Raw genomic sequence first — 26,191 nt, 5'->3', positions numbered from 1 at the left:
TCACATTTCTCCCTTTCAAACTAAACATGAAATCCTATCATGTTATGACCGCTGTTGCCTAGAGGCTCCTTTACCATTAGGTTATTGGTTAATCCTGTCTCATTGCACATTACCAGGTCTAGAACAGCCTGCTCCCTAGTTGTCTCTGGAAGGTACTGCTCTAAGAAATTGGCCCGAATACACTCTATGAACTCATTTTCCAGGCTACCTTTGCCAATCTGATTCGCCCAATCTACATGTAGATTAACGTCACCCCTGACTATTGTGGTACCTTTCTTACACACCCCATTTATTTCTTCCTGTATACGCTATCCTACAGTGTAGCAACTGTTAGGGGCCTATTGACTACTGCCACAAGTGCTCTCTTACCTTTCCTACTTCTTATCTCTATCCAAACTGATTCTACATCTCTCATTACTGTACTAATGGCATCCTTAATTAACAAAGTTACCCGACCACCTTTTCCTAACTTGCTGTCTTTTCAAAATGTCAAATACCCTTCAATATTCAAGACCCTGCCATGGTCACCTTGCAACCATGTCTCTGTAATGGCTATCAGGTCAAACATATTTATTTCTATCTGTGTGAATAATTCATCAATTTTGTTGTGAATGCTGCACGCATTCAGATAAAGAGTCTTTAACTCTGTCTTTTTACCATTTCAGCAATAGTTGGCCTTATCTGCTGCCGCAGTCTTATGTTATTACACTCTGTCCCTTCTTGCCACACTCTGGTTATCATTACCCAAATTGATATCCTGCTCTATTATCTTGTTGTTTCACCACATCTCCTCTCACATGATCCCTTCTCCCTGCTATTTAGTTTAAAGCCCTCTCTACCGCCCTATTTATACGACTCACCAGAACACCGGGCCCAGCACAGTTCAGGTGAAAACCGTCCCCAATGGTACAGCTCCTACTTTCCCTAGTACTGGTGTCAGTGCCCCATGAATCAAAACTCATTTCCACCACACCAGTCTTTGAGCCATGCATTCACCTCTCTCGTCTTATTTACCCTATGCCAATTTGCTTGTGGCTCAAGTAATAATCCAGAGATTATTACCTTTGAGATTCTGCTTTTTAATTAAGTCCCTAGCTGCTCATATTCCCTATGCAGAACCTCTTTCCTAGTCCTATCTATGTTGTTGGTACCCACGTGGACCACGACAACTGGATACTCCAGCCCCAAGCAGATGTCCCAAATCCTGGCACCGGGCAGGCAACACAGCATTCTAGGCTCTTGCTCTTGGCTTCAGAGAACTGTGTCTATCCCCCTGACTATACTATCTCCTATTACCATTATATTCCAATTTACTCCCCGCATCATGGTGCCATGGTCAGTTTGCTCATCCATCTTGCAGCCCTCGCTCTCATCCATACAAGTTGAAAGGACCTCAAACCTGTTGGATAATTGCAAGGGCTGAGGCTCCGCCACTTCTGCCTTCTCAATCCCCTTACCTGCCTCACACATGATCACTCCTCCTTGTCCCTGACCACTGACCAAATCAGAAGATGCTATCTTATGGGGTGTGACTGCCTTCTGGACCAAAGTGTCTAGGTAACATTCCCCCTCTCTGATGCATCGCAGTGTTGGTAGCTCGGCCTCCAGCTCATCTACTCTGAGCCGAAGCTCCTCAAGCCATAGACATTTTCTGCAGACATGGTTGTTGTGGATCACATTGGTGTCCATGAGCTCCCACATACTGCAGCTGCAACACATAACCTGCCCTGCCATTCTGATTGTGTTTAAATAACTAATTATTTTTTTACTTAATGCCTCTCCTCACCTCACCAGCACCTACTGTTCCAATTTAAACCTTGGCAATACGATAAACCTTAACTGCTTAAAAATGAAACCAAACAGTAAGCTCAGCTTCTTACTTCCCTTCTGCTTGCGTGTCTTAATTAATTAGAAGGTAGCTACTTAAATTTAAATTTTTATATTACGTTGTTCTAATTTCCAGCTATTAACACATGCACCCTAACAGCAGTGCACTAACCTAGCTATTTACAGATACTCCCTAACAGCAGTTACCCACCAACCAATCACCTTACAGCTTTCTTGTGATGTCACTGTCTCAAGGTTGTCCTCTATTTCTTGGAAGCAACTTGCATCTTCTACAGCTACTGGAGGCTGAAAAAGGCGCACTGCTTTCCCCCTCTGCACCGAATTCCCACATGAACCAAATTCCCACCTTCTCACTCAGGCGAATTCTCCACTCTGTGTGCCTCTTAATTAGGAGAGCTGAGGCTGCAGGAAACCAATCAGGAAGGGAAAAAAGCGGTGGATGGTAGCAGTCCGTGGATATAATGTGGAGACATAAGCAGCACTCCTATTATTCCTGGCTCCATATAAGGTAAGTAAATTAGTTCAAACTCACCTTTCCAGTGGCAGTCTCCTTTTAAAGACTGCAGCTTTGACTGCCAAGCCCATGAAGAAACTGACTATAGCATACACACACACATAGTAGTTGGTCATAAATCACAATTTGCAATTGGAGCCTCAAATCGGTACGAGACCCCCAATCTGTATCTGCAAAGGGTCTAACACTTGCTTCAAGTGCGTGCCCTGGATCCCTATAGAGAAGTCTTTACCAATATGGCTTGGCACACTCCTGTTGCAGAATGAGTGCATGGCCACCACCCCCCATATTGGGTCCTCAGACACCCATTTTATTACTGTGAAACAGGTGCAACATGATCTAATTCCTAGGCTTTTTTTCCCAAAAATAATTGCACACGAAATATAGTTTAATCAGCCTTAAGGGTGTGACTGCCCTTTTGAGATATTACCTCCCCTTCCTTCCAGTAATCTCCCCTGGCCTAAAGGGTAGGCTGATGTTCTGCTCCCAGACCTCTGGCTATGCTAATCTCAAACCAAGAACTGAACCAACGTTACTGTACCGTTGATCTCAAACCAGAAGATGTGGAAACATGGCCTGTGCCACTGACCTCAACACAGGAGCTGTGCAAATGTACTTTTTTTCTGAAAATCATCAATGCACATGAGAGCCGTCTCAATTTACTCTTACCCCAATCCTCTCATTTTGGAAAATCCATTTCCCTCTATCCTTCTCCTTTTCTTTGTCGCTCTACATGAATAATCCCAGCACAAAATGACTATCTACAGAAAAATACAGCTGAGTCACATTGGACTATATAGTCTACAAATTCAAAACTGCCTGCGAGCTGTTCTTACTGCTCAAGAAAAGTAAAGGGAAGCTGTTAAAATCCAGTTAGGGCTGGTATTGAAGATCTAGGTGACCTTACAGTGTTACAGAAGTAGAATGAGAAGGAATTTTAAGAGACATCAGGATGATTGAAAATAATGGAAGAGGTCAGAGGTCAAGGTAAATGCGAGGTGTTTACTATGGTTCTGTGAAAAGGGGAAACACGTCAGCACTTTAGCACTTGGTGCAAGTAAATAGTTCTGGAGAAATAAACAGTTGTTAGCAAATGCTACTCAAACTACACCTGTTGCAACAAGCAAACAGAAAACACCATGGTCCTGAGCGACAGTATTTAAATAACTGAACACCAACCATATAGATGAAAGACAGAAAGTTCACAAGATAGGTATGCATGAGGAAAGCTCAGCAGCCATATTAATTCATCCATCCTGGATAATCTTACATCGGCCATTGCTGCGTATAATTGTCTCTGAAATAATTCCTGGGTTTCCTCCTCCATCACTCTGCTGGACTTCCATTCTCAGTGCTCATCACTTTCTGGGTGAAGAACCACTTTCTGGTGTCAGTCATAAGATTACTTTCCACTCGTTTGAATTTGTGTTCCCTTGTCCTACTCCCAGTTCAATTTCAAGTAGTATTCTGGATTAACCCTTTCCATTCATTGCCTATGTTCTACCCTCTACAAAATCACCATTCAAATGTTTTGTGTCTAGGCTTTAAAGCCTAGGTCTGTCCAGCCTTCCCTCATAACTCAGACCTCTGACATTAGGGACCCATCTCTGTACTGCCTCCAGTACTTGATACCTCCATTGTTTCTGTGTGACAGGAGCTGGACACTGTACTCAAGATTTGAGTACATCTATTTAAGTTACTGGATCAACTAAATGTAGCATGAAGACCAGTATATTATTCTAATTAGAGAATGGTTGTTTCTAGATTCTATGGGCTGAATTCCAAACAGGGTCGGGAACACAAAGCCCAGATGATTTCCAAGTCCCAACCCCGCGGCTGAGCTGCGTCGCTAACGTCTTGCGATCTTCAAATCTTAATGCCCTAATTGGGCAGGCGATGAGCACAGTCCCCAATTAGTGGTGCTGAGCAGGAGGTGGGAGTTGCCTGCAGAATATAAGTGGCAAAGGCAGGCAGCAGCCATGAAGGGTCTGCCTCTGCCTTGCCGGTGAAAGCAGGCAGCTCAATGGAGGGCCAGCGGAATAAAGAGATGAGGCCGTGCTTCCAGAATTTAAAAAAACAAGTCCTGCACTTGGTCTGGCGCAAGATTCCCGTGAGCCGAAAACATTTCATCGTGCAGCGATGAAGTTTTCCCCTACCCACTGTGAGCCCAGCTGCTGTGCAATATCATGCACCAAACTGGTCGAGTTTGCCAGAATCTTGCAAATCCCCACTGCCACCCCCCAGGCCCCTTAATAAGCTCCTTCATGAGTTTAATGCGCGTTTAACTGGAGGCAAGCAGCTTTCCCATTCCGTCCTCCACCCCAGAATTACAAAATTCCAAACTGTCCTGCAGGTTCCGGGTTCCGGAGACGACCTCCAGAACCGTGATCTTCAAATCGCGTCCGCACCGGGTCCTGACCTTGTAGCCCTTTTAAAATACGGCCCTATATGTTTGCTCATTGTTTAAATTTTTTTTTAATCAACTAGTGTCCTCCCACATTGCCTTCCTACATTTCTCTAATTCCTCTATGGTGTTAACATCTCATTTCCTTTTTCCACTTTTTCTTTTCTTGATCTCTTCCCCATCATTGCTATTTAATTCTCCTCCAATTTATTTTTACATTCCTCGCGTATTCCTTCCCTTCCTTTCTACTTTATCATCCTCACGATTTCCGGCTCCCATCTCAGAAATGGACAGGCCGCAGATCAATTCAATGGTGGAGCTGCTGATAATATCACAGCACCTGGTTCTGCTTCTCAATACCTAGAGAACTGCACTCGATCAAGGTGACGACCCTAACAAGACAGGGATCGATGCCAAAACAAAAGCAAAATGCTGCAGGTTCTGGAATTCTTAAATAACAACAGAAAACTATGGAAACACTCAGCAAGTCAGGCAGACACACTGGAGTGAGAAACAGAGTTAACATTTCAGATTGATGACCATTCATCAGAACTAGAAGAAGTTAGAGATTTGACAGTCTATGGGGCAGTGGGGTGGGCGGTGGGGTGGGGTGGGGTGTGGGGTGGGGTGGGAGGTAGTAGAACAAAAGGTAACATTTGTGATAGGGTGGAAGGCAGGAGTGGCAACAGGGATTGTTATGACCAGGTGAGAAAGAGGTCTAGGGGTTCCCTTTCAGCCTTCAACTGGTCTGACTGTAGCAGGGTTTAATTTTAAACACACCGTGTTTTTAGCTCCTCCTTGGTGAATCCTTGTTCACCGCTTTCCAATTATAAGGCAAGGAAACCAGCACAAACAGGCTTTCTTAGGTCTATCTGGAAAAGAAATGATAAATAATCTGAAAGTCGGAAGATGTTTGGAGTAGCGAAGAGTAGTGTTGGGACACGAGTTCAGCTTCATTGTCAGTGAGTTCCCAATTCCAGCCATGTCAAAGTGAGACGCATTCCTCTGTGTACAGAAACCAAGACCTAGAAATTCAATGAAGCAAAATGGGCACCTTAGCATCCAATATGATGCTGGAAGAGCGCAGCCCACCAGATTGGATTTTTTTTTTTTTATTCATTCACGGGATGTGGGCGTCGCTGGCCAGGCCAGCATTTTTATTGCCCATCCCTAATTGCCCTTGAGAAGGTGGTGGTGAGCTGCCTTCTTGAACCGCTGTAGTCCATGTGGGGTAGGTACACCCACAGTTCTGCTAGGAAGGGAGTTCCAGGAATTTGACCCAGCGACAGTGAAGGAACGGCAATATAGTTCCAAGTCAGGATGGTGTGTGACTGGGAGGGGAACTTGCAGGTGCTGGTGTTCCTATGTATTTGCTGCCCTTGTCCTAGTTGGTAGAGGTCGCGGGTTTGGAAGGTGCTGTCGAAGGAGCCTTGGTCCATTGGCTGCTCTTTAAGCGTCCAGGACACATGCCAGAACTATTTAAAACAGTGAATAAGTTATTCAAATTAGGGCCTTATGCTTGTTGCTCCTTTTTGTGACATTGGACTGCCCCCAATGCCAGAGTGATAAATTCACCACGCAACTTGGCAGGCAGGAAGCTCCGTTCAGCTGCGCTATTTAAAGGGTTTATTCAGTTGGTTATTGAGGCTGCTGATTAACATTTGAGCATTTTCCGGCCTGTTTTCTGACTGTGGAAATTTTATTCTGACTGCGGAAATTTTATTCTGACTGCTGAGAAAGAGATTTTGCTGCTACTGCACCATTTATGATTTTCTTCTAAACAATTGCAACCACAACTCAAACCTTGTACCCTCTACTCGGGAGGGTTTAAACTAGTCTTGCAGGGGGGGTGGGATCCAAAGTAGTAGTCTCTCAGATGACATCGTTGAGTCAAATGTAGAGGTTAAAGCAAGCAAGTCCAGTAGGCAGGCCGGGCAGGGGCAGGACAGGGAGCATGGAAGGTCTGGTAGGCTAAACTGCATTTACTTTAATGCAAGAAGCCTTACATGTAAGGCAGATGAACTCAGAGCATGGATCGGAAACGTGGTTGAGGGATGGGCAGGACTGGCAGCTCAATGTTCCGGGGTACCGATCTTTCCGGCGTGACAGAGGTGGAGGTAAGAGAGGAGGGAGAGTTGCACTATTGGTTAGGGAGGACATCACGGCAGTACTTAGAGAGGATATCCCGGGGGGAATGTCCAGCGAGGCCATATGGGTAGAACTTAGAAATGAGAAAGGGGTGATCACTTTGATGGGATTATACTATAGGCCCCCCAATAGTCAGAGGGAAGTGGAGGAGCATATATGTAGGGAAATCACAGATAGGTGTAGGAATTATAGGTTTGTAATAGTAGGTGATTTTAATTTCCTGAATATTGACTGGGACTTCCTTAGTGCTAAGGGATCAGATGGGGAAGAATTTGTTAAGTGTGTCCAGGATAGTTTTCTGAAGCAGTATGTGGATGGCCCTACTAGAAAAGGGGCTACACTTGACCTCCTATTAGGAAATGAGGATGAGCAGGTGGTTGATGTGTCAGTGAGGGAGCACTTTGGGACCAGTGACCATAACTCTATTAGCTTCAAGATAGTTATGGAAAAGGATAGGACTGGTCCTCAGGTTGAAGTCCTAAATTGGGGGAAGGTTAATTTCGATGGCATCAGACAGGAACTCTCAAAAGTTGAATGGGAGAGGCAGTTTACAGGTAAAGGGACGTCTGGCAAGTGGGAGACTTTTACAAGTGAGATAGGAAGAGTTCAGGGCCGGCATGTTCCTGTTAGATGGAAGGGCAAGACTGGCAAGTGTAGGGAACCTTGGTTGACGAGGGATAGAGAGAGTCTGGTCAGGACAAAGAAGGAGGCATATGTCAGGTATAGGCAGCTGGGATCGAGCAAGTCCCTCGGAGTATAGGGGATGTAGGACTGCACTTAAGAAGGAAATTAGGAGGGCAAAAAGGGGCCATGAGATTTCCCTGGCAGATAAGATAAAGGAAAATCCTAAAAGATTATATAAGTATATTAAGAGTAAAAGCGTAGCTACAGAGAGAGTAGGTCCCCTTAAGGATCAGTGTGGCAATCTATGTGTGGAGCCACAGGAAATGGGCGAGGTCTTAAATGAAAATTTCTCATCCGTATTTACCGTGGAGGTGGTCATGGAAGCTAGTGAGTTCAAGGAGGGAACAGCGATATCCTGGAGCATATCAACATTACAAAGGAGGTGGTGTTGGAAGTTTTGAAGCGCATTAAGGTGGATAAATCCCCAGGGCCTGACCAGGTGTATCCTAGGATGCTATGGGAAGCAAGGGAGGAGATTGCTGGGGCCCTGGCAGAGATTTTTGTATCATTGTCAGCCACGGGTGAGGTACCGGAAGACTGGAGGATAGCTAATGTTGTGCCTTTATTTAAGAAGGGCAGCAGGGATAAGTCAGGGAACTACAGGCCAGTGAGCCTTACATCAGTGGTGGGAAAGTTATTCGAAGGTATTCTGAGAGACAGGATTTATATGCATCTGGAAAGGCATGGTCTGATTAGGGATAGTTAGCATGGCTTTGTGCGTGGGAAATCATGTCTCACAAATTTGATTGAGTTTTTTGAGGAGGTGACCAAGAGGATTGATGAGGGCAGGGCGATGGACATTGTCTACATGGACTTTAGCAAGGCTTTTGACAAGGTCCTGCATGGTAGGCTGGTCCAGAAGGTTCGAACACATGGGATCCAGGGTGAGCTAGCAAATTGGATACAAAATTGGCTTGGTGATAGGAGGCAGAGGGTGGTAGTGGAGGGTTGTTTTTCAGATTGAAGGCCGGTGACCAGTGGTGTGCCGCAGGGATCAGTGCTGGGCCCTCTGTTGTTTGTCATATATATTAATGACTTGGATGTGAATGTAAGGGGCATGATTAGTAAGTTTGCAGATGACACCAAAATTGGCGGTATAGTGGACAGTGAAGAAGGTTGTCTAAGGTTACAACAGGATATAGATCAACTGGGAAAGTGGGCAAGGGATTGGCAAATGGAATTTAACGCAGACAAGTGTGAAGTGATGCATTTTGGGAAATTAAACCAGGGCAGGACAAAAACAGTGAATGGCAGGACCCTGGGGAGTGTTGTTGAGCAGAGAGACCTTGGGGTGCAAGTGCATAGTTCCCTGAAAGTGGCAACACAGGTAGACAGGGTGGTGAAGAAGGCGTACGGCATGCTTGCCTTCATCGGCCGAGGCATTGAGTACAAGAGTTGGGACGTCATGTTACAGTTGTACATGACTTTGTTTAGGCCGCATTTGGAGTACTGTGTGCAGTTCTGGTCGCCGCACTACAGGAAAGATGTGATTAAGCTAGAGAGGGTGCAGAAAAGACTCACAAGGATGTTGCTTGGTTTGGAGGGCTTGAGTTATAAAGAGAGATTGGATAGGTTGGGTCTGTTTTCCCTGGAGTGAAGGAGGCTGAGAGGGGACATGATAGAGGTATATAAAATTATGAGAGGCATTGATAGGGTAGATAGCCAGAGTCTGTTTCCCATGGTAGGGATGACTAAAACTAGAGGGCATAGATTTAAGGTGAGAGGGAGGAGGTTTAAAGTGAATCAAAGGGGTAAATTTTTCACACAAAGAGTAGTGGGTATCTGGAATGAGCTGCTAGAGGAGGTGGTGGAGGCAGGAAGAGTAGCGACATTTAAAAGACATCTGGACAGGTATTTGAATGAGCAAGGCATAGAGGGATATGGAATTAATGCAGGCAGATGGGATTAGTATAGATAGGCATTATGGTCGGCATGGACGCAGTGGGCCGAAGGGCCTGTTTCTATGCTGTATGACTCTATGACACCTTTTCACCCAGAGGGTGGTGTGTGTCTGGAATTCGCTGCCAGGAATGGTGGTGGAGGCAGAGACCCTCAATTCTTTTAAAAGGTACCTGGATATGTACCTGAGGTGCTGTGGACCAGGTGCTGGAAGGTGGGATTAGTTTGGGCGGATAGTTTATTTGGCTGGTGCAGACACAATGGGCAGAATAGCCTCCTTCTGTGCTGTACAGGTGAGGTCCCAGAGGACTGGAGAATAGCCAATGTTGTTCCTTTGTTTAAGAAGGGTAGCAAGGATAATCCAGGAAATTATAGGCCAGTGAGCCTTACGTCAGTGGTACGGAAATTATTAGAGAGGATTCTTCGGGACAGGATTTACTCCCATTTGGAAACAAATGAATTTATTAGCAAGAGACAGCATGGTTTTGTGAAGGGGAGGTCGTGTCTCACTAACTTGATTGAGTTTTTTGAGGAAGTGACGAAGATGATTGATGAAGGAAGGGCAGTGGATGTTATCTATATGGACTTCAGTAAAGCCTTTGATAAAGTCCCTCATGGTAGACTGGTACAAAAGGTGAAGTCACACGGGATCAGAGGTGAGCTGGCAAGATGGATACAGAACTGGCTCGGTCATAGAAGACAGAGGGTAGCAGTGGAAGGGTGCTTTTCTGAATGGAGGGCTGTGACTAGTGGTGTTCTGCAGGGATCAGTGCTGGGACCTTTGCTGTTTGTAGTGTATATAAATGATTTGGAGGAAAATGTAGCTGGTCTGGTTAGTAAGTTTGCGGACGACACAAAGGTTGGTGGAGTTGTGGATAGTGATGAGGATTGTCAGAGGATGCAGCAGGATATAGATCGGTTGGAGACTTGGGTGGAGAAATGGCAGATGGAGTTTAATCCGGACAAATGTGAGGTAATGCATTTTGGAAGGTCTAATGCAGGTGGGAGGTATACAGTAAATGGCAGAACCCTTAGGAGTATTGACAGGCAGAGAGATCTGGGCGTACAGGTCCACAAGTCACTGAAAGTGGCAACGCAGGTAGATAAGGTAGTCAAGAAGGCATACGGCATGCTTGCCTTCATTGGTCGGGGCATGGAGTATAAAAATTGGCAAATCATGCTGCAGCTGTACAGAACTTTAGTTAGGCCACACTTAGAATATTGCGTGCAATTCTGGTCGCCACACTACCAGAAGGACGTGGAGGCTTTGGAGAGGGTACAGAAGAGGTTTACCAGGATGTTGCCTGGTCTGGAGGGCATTAGCTATGAAGAGAGGTTGGATAAACTTGGATTGTTTTCACTGGAACGACGGAGGTGGAGGGGCGACATGATAGAGGTTTACAAAGTTATGAGTGGCATGGACAGAGTGGATAGTCAGAAGCTATTTCCCAGGGTGGAAGAGTCAGTTACTAAGGGACATAGGTTTAAGGTGCGAGGGGCAAAGTTTAGAGGGGATGTGCGAGGCAAGTTCTTTACACAGAGGGTGGTGAGTGCCTGGAACTTGCTGCCGGGGGAGGTGGTGGAAGCAGGTACGATCGTGACGTTTAAGAGGCATCTTGACAAATGCATGAATAGGAAGGGAATAGAGGGATATGGTCCCCGGAAGTGCAGAAGGTTTTAGTTTAGACAGGCATCAAGATCGACACAGGTTTGGAGGGCCGAATGGCCTGTTCCTGTGCTGTTCTTTGTTCTTTATCTGTGATTCTAGATCATTGAATGGTGGAATAGGCTTGAGGGGCTGAATGGCCTACTTCTGTTCCTATGTTTCCCCTTTGTTCTCTGGCTCTGTACTTCATGAAAATTGTTAAATCATTAACTTCTTCCAATTCTGATGAAAGGTTATCCACCTGAAACATTGGGATGATGTTTTGCCACAGAGGCAGGAAACAGCAGCCAGGTTTGTTTTCACATCAGAAACCCACCTCCGTGGGAAACTGATTGAAGTTAAGATTTTCATGGGGGCGAGACCTTAATTGATATGGAGACCGGTTCCATGTCCAATTAAAGCCAGTGGAGACGGGAACAGAGATGGGTAAGATGAAGTGTGGGATTTTTACTGAGGACTCACGTATTTCAGAATTATGGACATGGTTTTATTTGGGTAAAACTGAAAACAATTCCATGGATTTTTTTTGCACTGGTGTTATTGAAAGGACACTGAGAGGTCTTGTTTGAAAACAACATTTACTGGAAGTCACCTATCTTCAGATAAATACCCAGCAGGGACTGTTTGACTTGGGGGAGATGTTTACAGAGAAGTGATAGGTCAAGATTTATAGGGGTCAGGATGCTCGAGTCTTGAGATATTGTTTTTGGTTTTGCTTTGGACAATGTGTTGGAGTGTGAACTGTTTTGAAGGCAGTCGGAGAAAACCAGCCAAGAGTGCAGTCACCATCAGCACCCTCTTCCATCTCTTTGAGAACTTCCTGAGAATCAAGTGTAAGAAATAGAGAAACTGATGCTGCATTTCTCCTGAAAAGCTGGCCAGAAACCCCTGTTGTTGCATTTCTCCTGGAAAGCAGGAGAAACTGATCTTCAACGTCACCTGTAAAGAACAGTTCTAGAACGATCCCAGTGACGGCCATCGATGCGTATTTGGGACGCCAAACCAAAAAGGGACAACTGACATCTTTCCATATCTTCTTGTTTTTTCTTCAAGAATTAGCAAGTATTTGGTCAAAGTATTCTTTATTGTCTTTTTTTTTGGTAACAGAGCTCTAAAGCTCTCATTTTTTGGTTAAGTGGTGTGTTTCTCTCTGTGTGTGTGTATATATATAAGGTAAAAAGGGAACATTAATATTTCAATCTGTGTTAATGCTTTGCTTCATTACTGCTCAAGTCTTGTTTTATAAGAAACTGATAATTTTGTTTTTTATTAAAGAAACCTGGTTGGTGTACTTTGTTCTGGGATAAAAATAGAGTTTATGATTGACCATATTGGTAACTGGGTAAACATTTAAATATATGTTGTGACCTGTGGAGAAGCGGACCTTAAAAAACAGTGCAGTCCTTCTGCCTCGGTTTATTTTATTTACAGATACAGCACTGAAACAGGCCCTTCGGCCCACCGAGTCTGTGCCGACCATCAACCACCCATTTATACTAATCCTACATTAATTCCATATTCCTACCACATCCCCACCCTGTCCCTATATTTTCCCTACCACCTACCTATACTAGGGGCAATTTATAATGGCTAATTTACCTATCAACCTGCAAGTCTTTGGCTGTGGGAGGAAACCGGAGCACCCGGCGGAAACCCACGCAGTCACAGGCAGAACTTGCAAACTCCTCACAGGCAGTACCCAGAAATCGAACCCGGGTTGCTGGAGCTGTGAGGCTGCAGTGCTAGCCACTGCACCACTGTGCCACCCCAACATCACTGAGGCTGCTGGTTGTCCTAAAAGGAGAAATCTGCTCATTTGTGCCAAAGTCTTCGCAGCACCAGAGGGAAGCGAGATGTCACAGGGAAGTTGGAGGCCTGGTTCCCAGAGCAGAGCTGCCCCTCATTTCACTGATGACCTAGCTCTAATGCTGCAGGCCATGAGGGAGAGGAGGGAGATCCTCTTCCTGGAGGGTGGCAGGAGGAGGCCACCTCGTCGAGCAACAGGAACACCTCCCTGTTCAGCATTATCTCCATCCGCCTCCTCTTCTTCCTCCTCCTCTCTCACCTCCTATTCCTCCTCTGATGAGCTGTCTCCTTCCATGGCCTCACTGTCCTCAAGGTCTACACCACTCTGAAGGGCGATGTTATGAAGAGAGCTGCAGACCAGCACGATGACGGAGACCCTTGCAGGAGGGCATTGGAAGGAAACACCCGACTGATCCAGGCACTGGAACCACATCCTCAGAAGCCCGATAGTCTGCTCAATGGTTGTCCTAGTGGGCAGGTGGCATTGGTTGTATCGCCTCGGTGCCTGCGTCTGGGGCTCCCATAGAGGGATGAATAGCCATGTCTTCAAGGGATATCCCTTGTCCCCAAGGATCCATCCACAGACTGTAGGGGTCAGAGTGAAGATCTGAGGCAGCCTGGATTGGCGGAGGATGAAGGAGACATAGCAGCTGCCAGGAAAGTGAGCGCACACTTGGAGGAAGCTCTTGTTGTGGTCACAGAGCAGTTGAACGTTGAGGAAGTGGAAGCCTTTCCTGTTCAGGAATCTCACTGGCCAGTCACTGGGTGCCTTGCTGCCAACATGGGTGCAATCAATGATGCCCTGCACCTGGACGAGTCCAGCAATGGAGGCCAACCCAATGCCCCCAGCCCTGAGGCCACATCTGTCTGGCAAAGACGGCATCAGTGACCTGCGAGACGCAGTGTTGTGTAGCCGCTTCTGAGATGCCACTGAGGTCCACAGCTGATCCTTATAAGAAGCTAGAAGCGAAGATGTTCAAGGTCACAGTGACTTTGACAGCTACTGGCAGGCATGGTGACCAGGGCTGTGTGGTCTTCGGCAATGAGGTCACAGATGTCTGTGACCATCTGCCTGGAGAGTTGCAGTCTCCTGTAGCACTAGGGCTCGGTCTTCTCCAGGTAGCTCCGTCTTCAGTGGTAGATCCTGTGTTCAGGATATGGCCTCCATTGCCTTCCTGCTCTCTTTCCTCTCCCGTGCCCACCTGCTGCTTGGGGTTCTGCCCTTCCTCTGAAGGGTGTTGTCCCTCATCGCCACTGGGCCCAAAATGTGACAGTCATGCTCCCATTACCAGCTACAGCTTTTGTACAGTTTGCTGCCCAATTGTCCTTGCCAGCCTTGCTCCCAGCTCTTGTGCCCCTCTGATGCCAAAGAATGATGACCCTGTTCAATGCCTGAACACAGTGCCCATGATCCCTACCACCTGTGCAGTGCCAAGGACATCTCCGTACCAAATGCTGAGTTCCCCTTTGCCTCACTCACCCTCTTATGCAGCCAGGCTAATGGCCTGGGCAGCCATGACTGGCTCCCCACTCTGTACCCAAATCCCTTCAACAGATCCACAACAGACACCTCCTGTAACCTGTGCGCCCCTTCAAAATTCCACCTTTCCCCTCCAGCAAGCTCTTAACGAGCGTTTTAAATACTTTAATTGGCCTGAAGTGAGAAGACAGCAGGATCCCTGTCCTGCCCTCTCCCCGCCCTGGTTAACACTGCGGCATGGGAACGGTGTCCTGAAACTGACACGCAGGCCAGTGCTGATATTTTCGGGGGCCCCCTGTTTCCGTTCCTGCTCTCGGGTGGGTTGAGGGGGGGGGTGGGGGGAGCAGGGGCTGCAAAAATGCAGCCTATTGACTCTGTCTGCCTATCTGTCTCTCTCTCTCTCCCTCTTGAGATCAATCTGAACTTGTCTCTTACCAGTTTGTACCTATGCTCACTCCATTTGCTTGACACTGAAAATGTATTAGTTAGAACTTACTAGTGAGGAATTCCCTAGAAGATTGTTTAGCCCAGAATCTTTTTTAAAATTCATTCATGGGATGTGGGTGTCGCTGGCCAGGCCAGCATTTATTGCCCATCCCTAATTGCCCTTGAGAAGGTGGTGGTGAGCTGCCTTCTTGAACCACTGCAGTCCATGTGAGGTAGGTACAGCCACAGTGCTGTTAGGAAGGGAGTTCCAGTACTTTGACCCAGTGACAGCGAAGGAACGGAAATATAGTTCCAAGTCAGGATGGCGTGTGACTTGGAGGGGAACTTGCAGGTGGTGATGTTACCATGCATCTGCTACCCTTGTCCTTCTAGTTGGTACAGGTCATGGGTTTGGAAGGTGCTGTCTAAGGAGCCTTGGTGCATTGCTGCAGTGCACCTTGTAGATGGTACACACTGCTGCCACTGTGCGCGGTGGTGGAGGGAGTGAATGTTTGTAGATGGGGTGCCACTCAAGCGGGCTGCTTTGTCCTGGATGTTGTCGAGCTTCTTGAGTGTTGTTGGAGCTGCACCCATCCAGGCAAGTGGAGAGTATTCCATCACACTCCTGACTTGTGCCTTGTAGATGGTGGACAGGCTTTGGGGAGTCAGGAGGTGAATTACTCGCCGCAGGATTCTTAGCCTCTGACCTGCTCTTGTAGTCACGGTATTTATATGGATACTCCAGTTCAGTTTCTGGTCAATGGTAACCCCTAGGATGTTGATAGTGGGGGATTCAGCGATGGTAATGCCATTGAATGTCATGGGGAGATGGTTAGATTCTCTCTTGTTGGAGATGGTCATTGCCTGGCACTTGTGTGGCGCGAATGTTGCTCGCCACTTATCAGCCCAAGCCTGGATATTGTCCATAATTTGTAAGTTAAATACAGCACTGAAAGGGGTTGTGATAAAAACCAGATACTTCCTACTCATAAGCAGAAGGTAATGAGCAGTACCAATATTGTAACATGCTTAGAAAAAACACAATAAAACAAATCAGTCCATAATGCAGATCAGAAAACAGGACAACCTTAACCTTCATCCTGTTGGGTTACACAGCTCACCATCTAACAAACCACATGGTTTCATTATTTCTATACAATTCTCAGAGGTAAATGATCTTTCAGTTGAGGCAATTTTTTCGTATTACTTCTGCATTTACTGGATTTCTAGTGTCAGCCATTTTAACTTCTTGTTTTCTGAGAATTAAAGATGTGCACTAAAATGATTCTCAGTACTGAAGACCATCGACTATCTGACCCGATTGGTGCCTGCAGCTGTACCATTCACAGGATTAATGCAAACAAATACAAATGAGCAAAGAATGATATTGACATATGGTCCAGATACTAAACTAGGGCAAGAGAAACAGTGAGAGAAGACAACAAAAATAAGGAGTGGACTAGAGAAATAGGTGACAGCTGCAATTCAATGAAAAGTAATATGAAGTAGCACATTATGGGGAAAAGGTCAGTAAAAGGATTTATGGCCAAACCTGTGTTATCCAACCTGTGAAACAGAGGATGGATCAATGTGCCACAAGAGTTAAGTTGGCCACTTGAAGTTTAAATGTTTTGCTGTCCGTATGCTGTTCCCCTTTGACAGTCAAACATCAAAAATATCCAAGCCTCCACACAAAGTGAACATTTACCTAACTTACATTTTTGCATTTCATTTCCCAGCCCAGTTTGGTCTGCTACCTCACTGTCCTCTTCGACCCCTTGGACTGCTCCATTACTTACTATGCTGTCACTTGCTGCCTGCTGCTCATTTTGCAGTCTTTTCATCTGTGCCTGCCACTTCTATTGCTGTCACCTCTGTGTCTTGCCCTTCACCAATGTGTCCATAGCTGCATCTGTGTCTAATGTGCAGTTTTCACAAGAGATTGGGAACCAGCTGGTGACTATTACCATTTTCATATAGTTTTTATATCGGATATACTGGAATTTGTATAGTCAATTCTGACTGGTGTGTGCATTTCAGAGAGTTCAGTTTACTCCCGCAACTCAATCTCTGATTAAATGTTGCTAAGGTCTGCCATCTACTGCAGGCCCACAGAAAGTGCTATATCCCCGATGCACCGGATAGCTTCCATCCTTTTTCCTGTATCAGCAGCAACAGTAACAAATTATTACACACTTGGAAACTTAGGGCCTGATTTTAACTCTGCGGAAGTGGATGGGTTTTCAGTGAGTTAAAATCTCACCCTATTAGTCTCACCCCTTTAAACATCCTTGCCTTGAAGAACTGGTAAAGCTTGCTTCCTGATTGGTGCAAAAAGGTGCATTGATCCTAATCATGGAGCTGTTTTGCTAATTTCCAGGCCCAGAATGTATAAAGAGTTAAGATTAAAAATACCAGAGCACTAACTGTCAATAGAGTGGAGGAAAAGATAGATAGATCTTCAAAGATTGCAGTATGGTAGAAAAGGCCATGAAGAAAGCAAATGGGATTCAGGATTTCATATTTCAGATGCTGAATATAAAAGCAAGGAAATGATTTTAAATTTGTGCAAGATATTGGGTAGACTGAACACCCCATCATATTAAAGAAGTTAGAACCATGGAAAGAGTACAAAGAAAAATCATCAGAAAAACACCAGGAATAAAAGATTACAACTATGAAAATATAGGGGACCATTTTCAATGGAACACAGAAGATAATGGGGCATTGAGAATGTTTTCAAAATTATCAAGGGTTTCAGAGGCTAAGTCATAAAAGATTGTTTTCAGTGGTTGATGAATCAGTAAGAAGGGGGTATAGACAGAGGATTATTACTGGAAGAACCAAGATGATAAGTTAGAAGAATTTGCTTTTCTTTCCCCCAGAAGGGTTATTAAAACATGAAATAATTTACCATAGGTGTCTATTTAAATACAGAATATAACATAATCGTGAATCGGGTACTTGAAAAGCAATTTAAAAGAATGCAGAGAAAGGGGTTACAACTGTTGGCTCCAATTGGGCTAGTTCTGGCTGAAAGGCTTCCTTCTGTGTTGTAAGTTCTTTAATTCATGAACAAATGCTAAGCTGCTGTCTAAGTAACATAGGATAATCGCTGGGATCAGGTTTAAGCTGAGAGTGTCTTGCACTGGAAAAAAAACACAGATCTATTTTCATCACCTTCAGCAGCATCTAGTGTCGAGGCATGATGAGTTGTTTGTGATTTCTTCCCATTCTAGGCTTCCCCAAAGTGAACAGCACACATCAGCCGAGAGGCCATTTGGGCTCACAAGCTTCTTATACAGGAACTCTATACCTGAACATTGTCAGCATTCTGATGAAAGTTCACTGACCTGAAACATTAACCCTGTTTCTCTCTCCACAGATGCTGCCTGACCTGCAATATTTACAGCATTTTGTTTTTATTTCAGGTTCCCAGCAACTGCAGTATTTTTCTTTTGTAAAGAGAGCTACATGCAGTAGGCAATTGGATGCTTTACAATGAATAATAAAACCATTTGAGCATTAATCTAAATAAATGTAGTGGTATCAGTACAATTATACTTGTGCTCAGCATGTGCTTAAATGTTTTATATACATCAAATACAAACAGAAATTCACTTTAGTCCATAACAATATAGATAACCATTTAACTAAAAATTAATTCAACAAGGGCCTGAAGGTTTAATTTCAGACAATCAAAATCTAGCATTGGGATCCTTGATTTTCCACACAACCTTCAGTCACCTAGGAGTGGATTAGTAAAAATGAGCACAGTTACTGTGGGATACTCTTCCACATCATTCAAACCACTAGTTGTAATTTTTAGAGGGCTGCTGACTCAATGCCCTGACACATTCCTTCAGATAGTATCACAACCATTTTTACAAGGTTTAAATTAGCACACTACCCAGCCTGCCCAACACATTGACTCACTGCTGCTTTCAAAAGCTCTTCACAGACAGTGGCATGTGCTTTTGGATCACTATACTGACAAACTGCAGAACTGGTCACGTGTCTCTGGTTGGCATGTCGATCTTTTATTCAGTACTGTCAAGAAAACACTATGCCAAATGAGGATTTTTTAATTTATCAGTGGAAACTTCATTAAAGGGAAAACCCCTGCAGTTAACTTTTTTAAAAACTGACATCCAAGATGGCCACCGCAATTTGCACCTGAAACACCTTTTTATATTCAAAAAGACCCACCCAGAGCCAAAGGTTGAGCAGCATGGACCCAGGCCAATGGCTTGCTCTAAGTGATTGAATTACCTAAAATTGCTTCATTAGCACATCAGTCAAGGCAATCCTAAAACTTTGACTTTGAAAGAGCAAACCCCCTCCAAGTGTAAATTGGCATCCTGAGGCCTGTGGAGTCAATTCCTAACCATGAATTTCATTAGAAGGTTCCAGAAAACTTGAAGCAGCCATGTGACCATCTGTCCATCTCGGGGGAAGCTGTTCTTTTTTCTCTTGGACAAAAAGACAAACAGTAACTCAGACTGCAGCAGGAAAAGGCTGCATGCCTTCCTTTCTCTCTCTCTCTCCAGATAACCCAAGTTTGAAAACCATCTGCAACTGTGAATCCCTCCAAGCCTACAGACTGCTACAGACAGAGACTAGGGGAAGAGAACCAACTACAAGTCTGTCTCCAAGAAAGCCTTGAGCGAAGCGGGCCAACCACAAAGTGCACTTTGACCAGCCAAGGACTTCAAGAATACAGCATCAGCCGGAAGACTACCGAATCATCCACGTCACAGACTATGTATTTAAGTTTCGTTTATTCTGGACTCTAATCCAACCACCAAATCTATTTTTCCCTCTGTAATCTATTTGCATGTGTGATTCTCGTGGATGTGTGCATGAATGTATAGCGTGTTTTTTAAAAATTATTTTTAGATTGTTAAGTATAATAAGCTCACCTCTTTCTTGTTTAACCTCAAGAAAACCTGTCCAACTGGTTCTTTCACCATCACATTAAAGGTAAAAGGTAAAACACTCACTGAGATGGTAAGCACAACCATGGTTTTAAAAAGGGAAAAACCTCTGTTGTGGTCAAAAAAGGAAGGACTAGAAGGGAGCCTGAGACCTCCTCCTCACCTGGCCGTAACAGTACCATCAATGAAATAACTCTGTAGATTATAGTATACCTCAGTGAGAAAAGACCAAATCCTTTTTGGATTTACTCCACCCAGTTCTATGGAATTTTACATCTGCTTTCTCAAAACAATGCTTGTGATTCTTGCACTAATGCGTCACTACCCATGTACAAAACCATTAGGGGCGGCACAGTGGCGCAGTGGTTAGCACCGCAGCCTCACAGCTCCAGCGACCCGGGTTCAATTCTGGGTACTGCCTGTATGGAGTTTGCAAGTTCTCCCTGTGTCTGCGTGGGTTTCCTCCGGGTGCTCCGGTTTCCTCCCACATGCCAAAGACTTGCAGGTTGATAGGTAAATTGGCCATTATAAATTACCCCGAGGATTGGTAGGTGGTAGGGAAATATAGGGACTGGTGGGGATGTGGTAGGAATATGGAATTAGTATAGGATTAGTATAAATGGGTGGTTGATGGTCGGCACAGACTCTGTGGGCCAAAGGGCCTGTTTCAGTGCTGTATCTCTTAAAAAAAAAAATCTCTCCTGCAGCCTTTTCCTCATTGACGGGGCTTTGGTGTATTTCTTTCCCACAATTTAACTGAGCATGACAGACTTTAATCTTCGATTCAATTGAGTGCGAGTCTCAGAATTCCTCTCGGCTGTCCTAAGTAACACACAAAACTGTAGTGACTTTTATAATTTTTTCAATTATATCTTAATAATTCTTCCATGGTATTGCTCGTCAGAGGATAAGCTCTTTTATGTTCTCTAAAAGTACAATGTATTATCAAGTAACTGAATAAGTCAAATAAAAAACCACTATACAACCCAGAAATGGTCAGGTTTCACATGCAAAGTAGGGGCCTTTATGTCAGAGGAAATTGTGATCCAATGATCTGCTGCTTGGACCACATCTTGGCTACCTTGTGCAGTTCTGGACACTGAGACAGGAGGGAAATATTCAGTGCTGGGGTCAGTACAGAGAAAAGCCATAATGTGGATCCCGAGTGTAGGACATAGATTCAGTTTTTGGACTGATATCAAGAAATCATTCCTCACACAAAAAGGGAACGACACCTGGTTCAAGGTAAGCTGCATGGTCTTACTCATCCACTTCGTGATCTCTAATTTATGAGTAAGAAAGAGAAGGAGCAATGAAAGGAGGATGGGCAGTATTCAACAATGCACAGAATCTAACCAGTGGAGCCGCTCTAGTAGTGAAGGGATGGCACTGTGCAGTGTGCATTGTCTGTGATTCTCAAGAGCTATCACCTATATTAAGAAAAGACATTGTGCATTGTCTGCAATAAAAACAAGAAATGCTGGAAATACTCAGCAGATCTGGCAGCATCTGTGGAAAGAGAAGCAGAGTTAACGTTTCGGGTCAGTGACCCTTCGAAACGTTAACTCTGCTTCTCTTTCCACAGATGCTGCCAGACCTGAGTATTTCCAGCATTTCTTGTTTTTATTTCAGATTTCCAGCGTCCGCAGTATTTTGCTTTTATTTTAGTGCATTGTCTGCAGCTGTGGAGTAGACTTATCGCTGTGCATTGTCTGAACAGCAGAGAATATTAGCACTATGCACTGTTTGAACTCGGGAGTGTTAGTGCTGTTCATTGTCTGAACGGTGAGGACTGTTAACGAAGTGCATTGTATGAATGGTGGGGAAAGTTAGCACTGTGCATTGTCTGAACTCAGGAGTGTTAGTGCTGTACATTGTCTAAATGGTAGGGAATGTTAGCGCTGTGCACTGTCTGAACTTAGGGTTATACCTGCAGTGCCAATAGTAATTATCTCTGTACCGTCAAACAGACCGATACACTGCTTGCCACTGACAGGATCAAATCAGACATTCCAGGCAGATTGCTGGGTGATTGGTGGACAATTACATTTCCCACTTTCCTGTGCTGTATATTGAAGGACATTATGTTGCCCATAGATGCATCCTGCTGCATTTTGTATACTTCTCTTTAGCCAGTTACTTATCCATAGTCTGTGTTTTACCCTTGACACTCACGGAACACAAGTTTCTCATGTATAGCACTTTATCATACACTTTTTCAAATTCAAAAGGAATAAAGACTTGCATTTATATAGTGCCTTTCATGTGTTATGATCCTGTAGTTTTTTTTCTCGGAGAGAATGCAGTGTGCCTTTAAAGCTGGAAAAAGAGGCATACTGCTTTAAGGCAGCAAGCTCTAAAGACGGAGTCAAAGAATGCATTCTCGTTGCCTTGGATACAGCCAGACACTGGATTCAAAGGGTGCATTCTCATTGCCTTAGATACAGCCACTCGGACTGAGCATCAGGGATACATTCGTTACAATTTAATTTTGAACTGGCTTATAGGGCAAACAGCCTCTTCTAACACAGAGAAACAGACAGACAGCCATGTGTTAGCACCTGAAAGAAGAGCTCTCAACCCATTTAAACTGAAGGAAGAGAATTCAGTCTGTTTATTTATTATTCTCTCTCAAAATTCTAAAAAGTCAAACCAAAACTGAGATCTCTGATAATTTAAACTGAAGGAAGGGAAGTTAAACTGCGACAATCTATTATCCCTCAAAAATTCTAAATCCAGATTGATTCTATTGAAAGTGGTTGCAAGTTGTTGATCTACTGTGGTCATCGCTGGAAGAAAGAGTTTGAAACTTCGGGTGTTGGACTGTTTTCCTTTCCTCATCGGACACTGGAAGATTGCGTATGGACTTTCATTAGAGGATTGTTCATCGGGAGGTGTAAATTTGCAAGGACTAATTTTTTCTATTTTAATTGTTGTTTATATCTTCGTAGTGTTTAAGAATTTAGTTTTTCTAATTAAATAGTTAATTTGTTGATTTAAAGACACCTGGTTTGGTGAGCCTCATTCAGGGGTCAATAGATGGTACAATTTGGCTGGGTCTTTCTTTAATTTGGAAAGTTTAAAATGATATGTTAAGCGATCTGTGGGGGGCGGGATTGAATTAACAGCGTTTCTCCCACTACAATCAGAATCGTATATTTTGATTGGGGGCTTTGACTGGGGCAGTCGGTTGTAACATGAGCATGTCGTCCCAAAGCGCTATACAGCCAATGAAGTACTTTTGAAGTGTAGTCACTGTTGTAATGTAGGAAATGCGGCAGTCAATTTGTGCACATTAAGCTCCCACAAACAGCAATGCAATAACGACCCAATAATCTGTTTTTGTGATGTTGGCTGAGGGATAAAGGTTGACCAGGACAGCAGGGATAACTCCCCTGTTCTTCTTCAAACTAGTGCCATGGGATCTTTTACAGTCACCTAAAAGGACAGATAGGGCCTTGGTTTAACGTCTCATCCAAAAGATGGCAGCTCCGACAGTGCAGAATTCCCTCAGTACTGCATTGAGTGACAGTCTATATTTTTGTGCTCAAGTCTTGGACTGGGACTTGAACCCACACACTTCTGACTCAGAGGCAAGAGTGCTACAGACTGAGCCAAGGCTGACACCTTTCCAAGGTATATAAATTCAGGGGCAGCCTAGATGCACATCAGTGTGGGACAAGACATACCACTGATAAAATGCCTAAAACATGAGTTAGATTAACTTTGGAATTTCTGCTTCTGCACTTGCTTGCCCTCATCTATTTTCTATCTATTGAAGTGAATAAGTGGAAATCATGGGCTGAAGAGTCCAGAAACAGAAAACTCCAGCTGATTTTAAATTAAATGGGATGTGAAGGATAACACATGATTATAGACATTGTAAATCATTACAGTATTGCACCAGGTTAATTACCTAGGTTTATTTAGCTTAAAGGAGAACCCAATAATAAATATGGATGTCATCAGCCTTATTTACTTGCTAATATCAGCAAACTTTGCATGGTGTTGCTCACAATGAGTCCAAGGATACATTGTTTTGAGAGGACAGGAATGTTGACCCAGAATATGCAGCTGTAATGATGGCAAAACTGTCAGCACTCTCTGTCATTCCTGTGTAAAACTGATAGCAAATTCTGGCCTCTATAGAAACACAGTTAAACACGGAAACCTGGAATTTGCTGTCAGAGATAAACTGCTCCTCCACAGGGTATGCTGTTTCAGTCTTTGCAGATGCAATCAACATAGAATCATTGATTTGACCTGACCTTCAGCTTTTTACGCACTATTCTTGCGGAAAAAGCCATTAAAAATGTTACACTTTGTTGAATGAGGCATAACTGAGTTTTTAACGGTATACAAAGTCAGAGCTATTTCTGAACCACCTCTCTGGCCCTGAAAAACTAATTTTATAAGTGTAGAGTGTCATTCCCTCACAGTAACATTTCAAAATTAGATGATTTTCAAAATATATATTTTTAAAGTTTATATTTCATCTATCTTCATCAGATGTGTATGTCCCAATTTTCATTTTAATTTCTGTAAAATTATTAAAAAGTGAATTATAATCCATGTTTTTACTTCCTGATTTTCTGTGAGAATTCTTCAATCCGATTGGCTGATCGGCCTGCTTGCTGACTCTTTGTGCTTGGAGGCCATGGATCCCCTTTAGATGGCGACAGATTGAAAGTGGAAGGGGAAATCGACACTCTAGAGCCACTAAATCTTTGCAGGCAGCTTTTTAGCAGGGTCACGGGTGAGCACTTCTTTGCTGCTGATTACAAATTGCAGGGCTTTATAACATACATTATTTTGATGCGAATTTGAAGCATGCTTGTCTCTTTACAGTCACAAGGTTTCATTTTGACAATAGGCACACCCTGAGGTCAATTATAGGGTAATTGTTGTAAATGTACAGCTGGAGGTCACTTGGAAGATAAATTCAGTTGCTGGGGATGTTCATATCTAGTTTTGCCATAGTTTATAAATCCCCATCTCCTCGATCCCTAAGGTTAGAAGAAACCGGGAGGATATGACTGGCTTTCTTTACACTCTTACTCTCAACATTATATAATACAGATGACATATGTAACAAAGTTTGAAAGGCATGGCCTAGACACAACTTAAACATCTTGAAAATCACAACAAAGTCTGTCATTTCCTTTTTCACACCTGAAGCAAAGGAAACCGATACAGGTTTGTTTGAAAGTAAAACACTTATGTTAACATTTTAAACCCAAAACCTATAGGGGTGAGCTTTGATAGACCAAATGGTCCTTTGTGCACACAATTCAATTGACTATTTAACCATGATTTTGTACAAAACCTAGTTTAGAACAGTTTAAGAAATATTAAACATACTGCTGCTTTGCTGTACCCTACACCGTTTGCTTCTCTGATCTTCAAACATGTTTTACAGAATTATATCTCTGCACAACTAAAGATATAAGAACATTCAATATATGTAGCACCAGAGAACAAACTAAATACAGCTCTCCATATAAACTGTACAGTGCCCCAAAACTTAGAATATCCCTGTTAATTCATTGCAGTAAATCACCTGTCAGAGATTTAATCAACTAGCAGAAAGATAAAAAGACAATTTCCCTTTCCCTTCCCCATCCCCAAAATAGGAATGGTAAATTGTCTCCTGTAGGCAGCTAAAGTGATTAAAGCAACTGTCATATCAAAAGTAGAAACTTCTGACAACTTTTATCCACTGTTACTTTAAATGTTGCAACTGCAATAACCAACACCGTACAAAAAGCAAGCAATGTAACATTTAATGAAGTGACACAGTATCAGTGTTGCAAATATTTTTGTTTAAAAACTCTCTGGTTACGGTTTACGGGGACATGCTCTGTCCTAAGCTTCCGGAGGTTTCACAGCTGGTCATGAAAGATCCCAGATCACACAATGCTGCTGCAAGATGGACTCTTCCTGACTCTCCCTGGCTGAATGCTTACCTGTCGGATCTCGCGGCTACGATCTCGGCATCCTTGGCAGCACTCCCTAGCTCAGTTTCAGCCATTGTTCTTCGCTGCACCGAGGGAGTCGGGCGCGCTGGGATGTGTAGTTCGGCGGGCAGACGGTGCCTATTGGCATAAACCAGGGAGTAGTAACTAAGAAAACTACAACTCCCCGAAGGCCTTGCGCCTGTTGGCCGCTTGGTTGAAATAGCAACGCTAAATAAACAGAAAACTGTGAAACTCCACCCTCGTCATCCATGCAAAATGTTAAACCAATGCATTGCCCTCATAGTCTGCCTTTCAAAGTGTCGAGCGGATGGGGGATGGTGCTGCGTGGAAGAACTGCAATAACCTATCTTTGGAAAATGACCAGACTACTTCATGTTCCTCATTGTGATCAAACAGTTGTC

At 44.0% G+C, this 26,191-nt stretch overlaps 1 protein-coding gene across 2 annotated transcripts in view; it reads right to left on the bottom strand.

Annotated features, from left to right (window-relative positions):
* LOC137378157 (uridine-cytidine kinase-like 1) overlaps positions 1 to 25,881 on the bottom strand; it is a 187,595-nt gene extending 161,714 nt beyond the window's left edge. The window contains exon 1 of one of the 2 annotated variants that reach the window (XM_068048293.1): positions 25,779 to 25,881. In XM_068048293.1, coding sequence (XP_067904394.1) covers positions 25,779 to 25,843 — 65 coding nt within the window. In that variant the 5' untranslated portion in view covers positions 25,844 to 25,881. The remainder of the gene's footprint in view (positions 1 to 25,778) is intronic. The other variant, XM_068048294.1, reaches the window with a different exon arrangement.
* Positions 25,882 to 26,191: the final 310 nt, after the last annotated feature.

The sequence above is a fragment of the Heterodontus francisci genome, chromosome 16 (assembly GCF_036365525.1).
Source record: "Heterodontus francisci isolate sHetFra1 chromosome 16, sHetFra1.hap1, whole genome shotgun sequence".
Lineage (NCBI taxonomy): Eukaryota > Metazoa > Chordata > Chondrichthyes > Heterodontiformes > Heterodontidae > Heterodontus > Heterodontus francisci.
The sequence above is the reverse complement of the archived record's forward strand: the minus strand, read 5'-3'. Positions and strand labels throughout refer to the sequence as shown.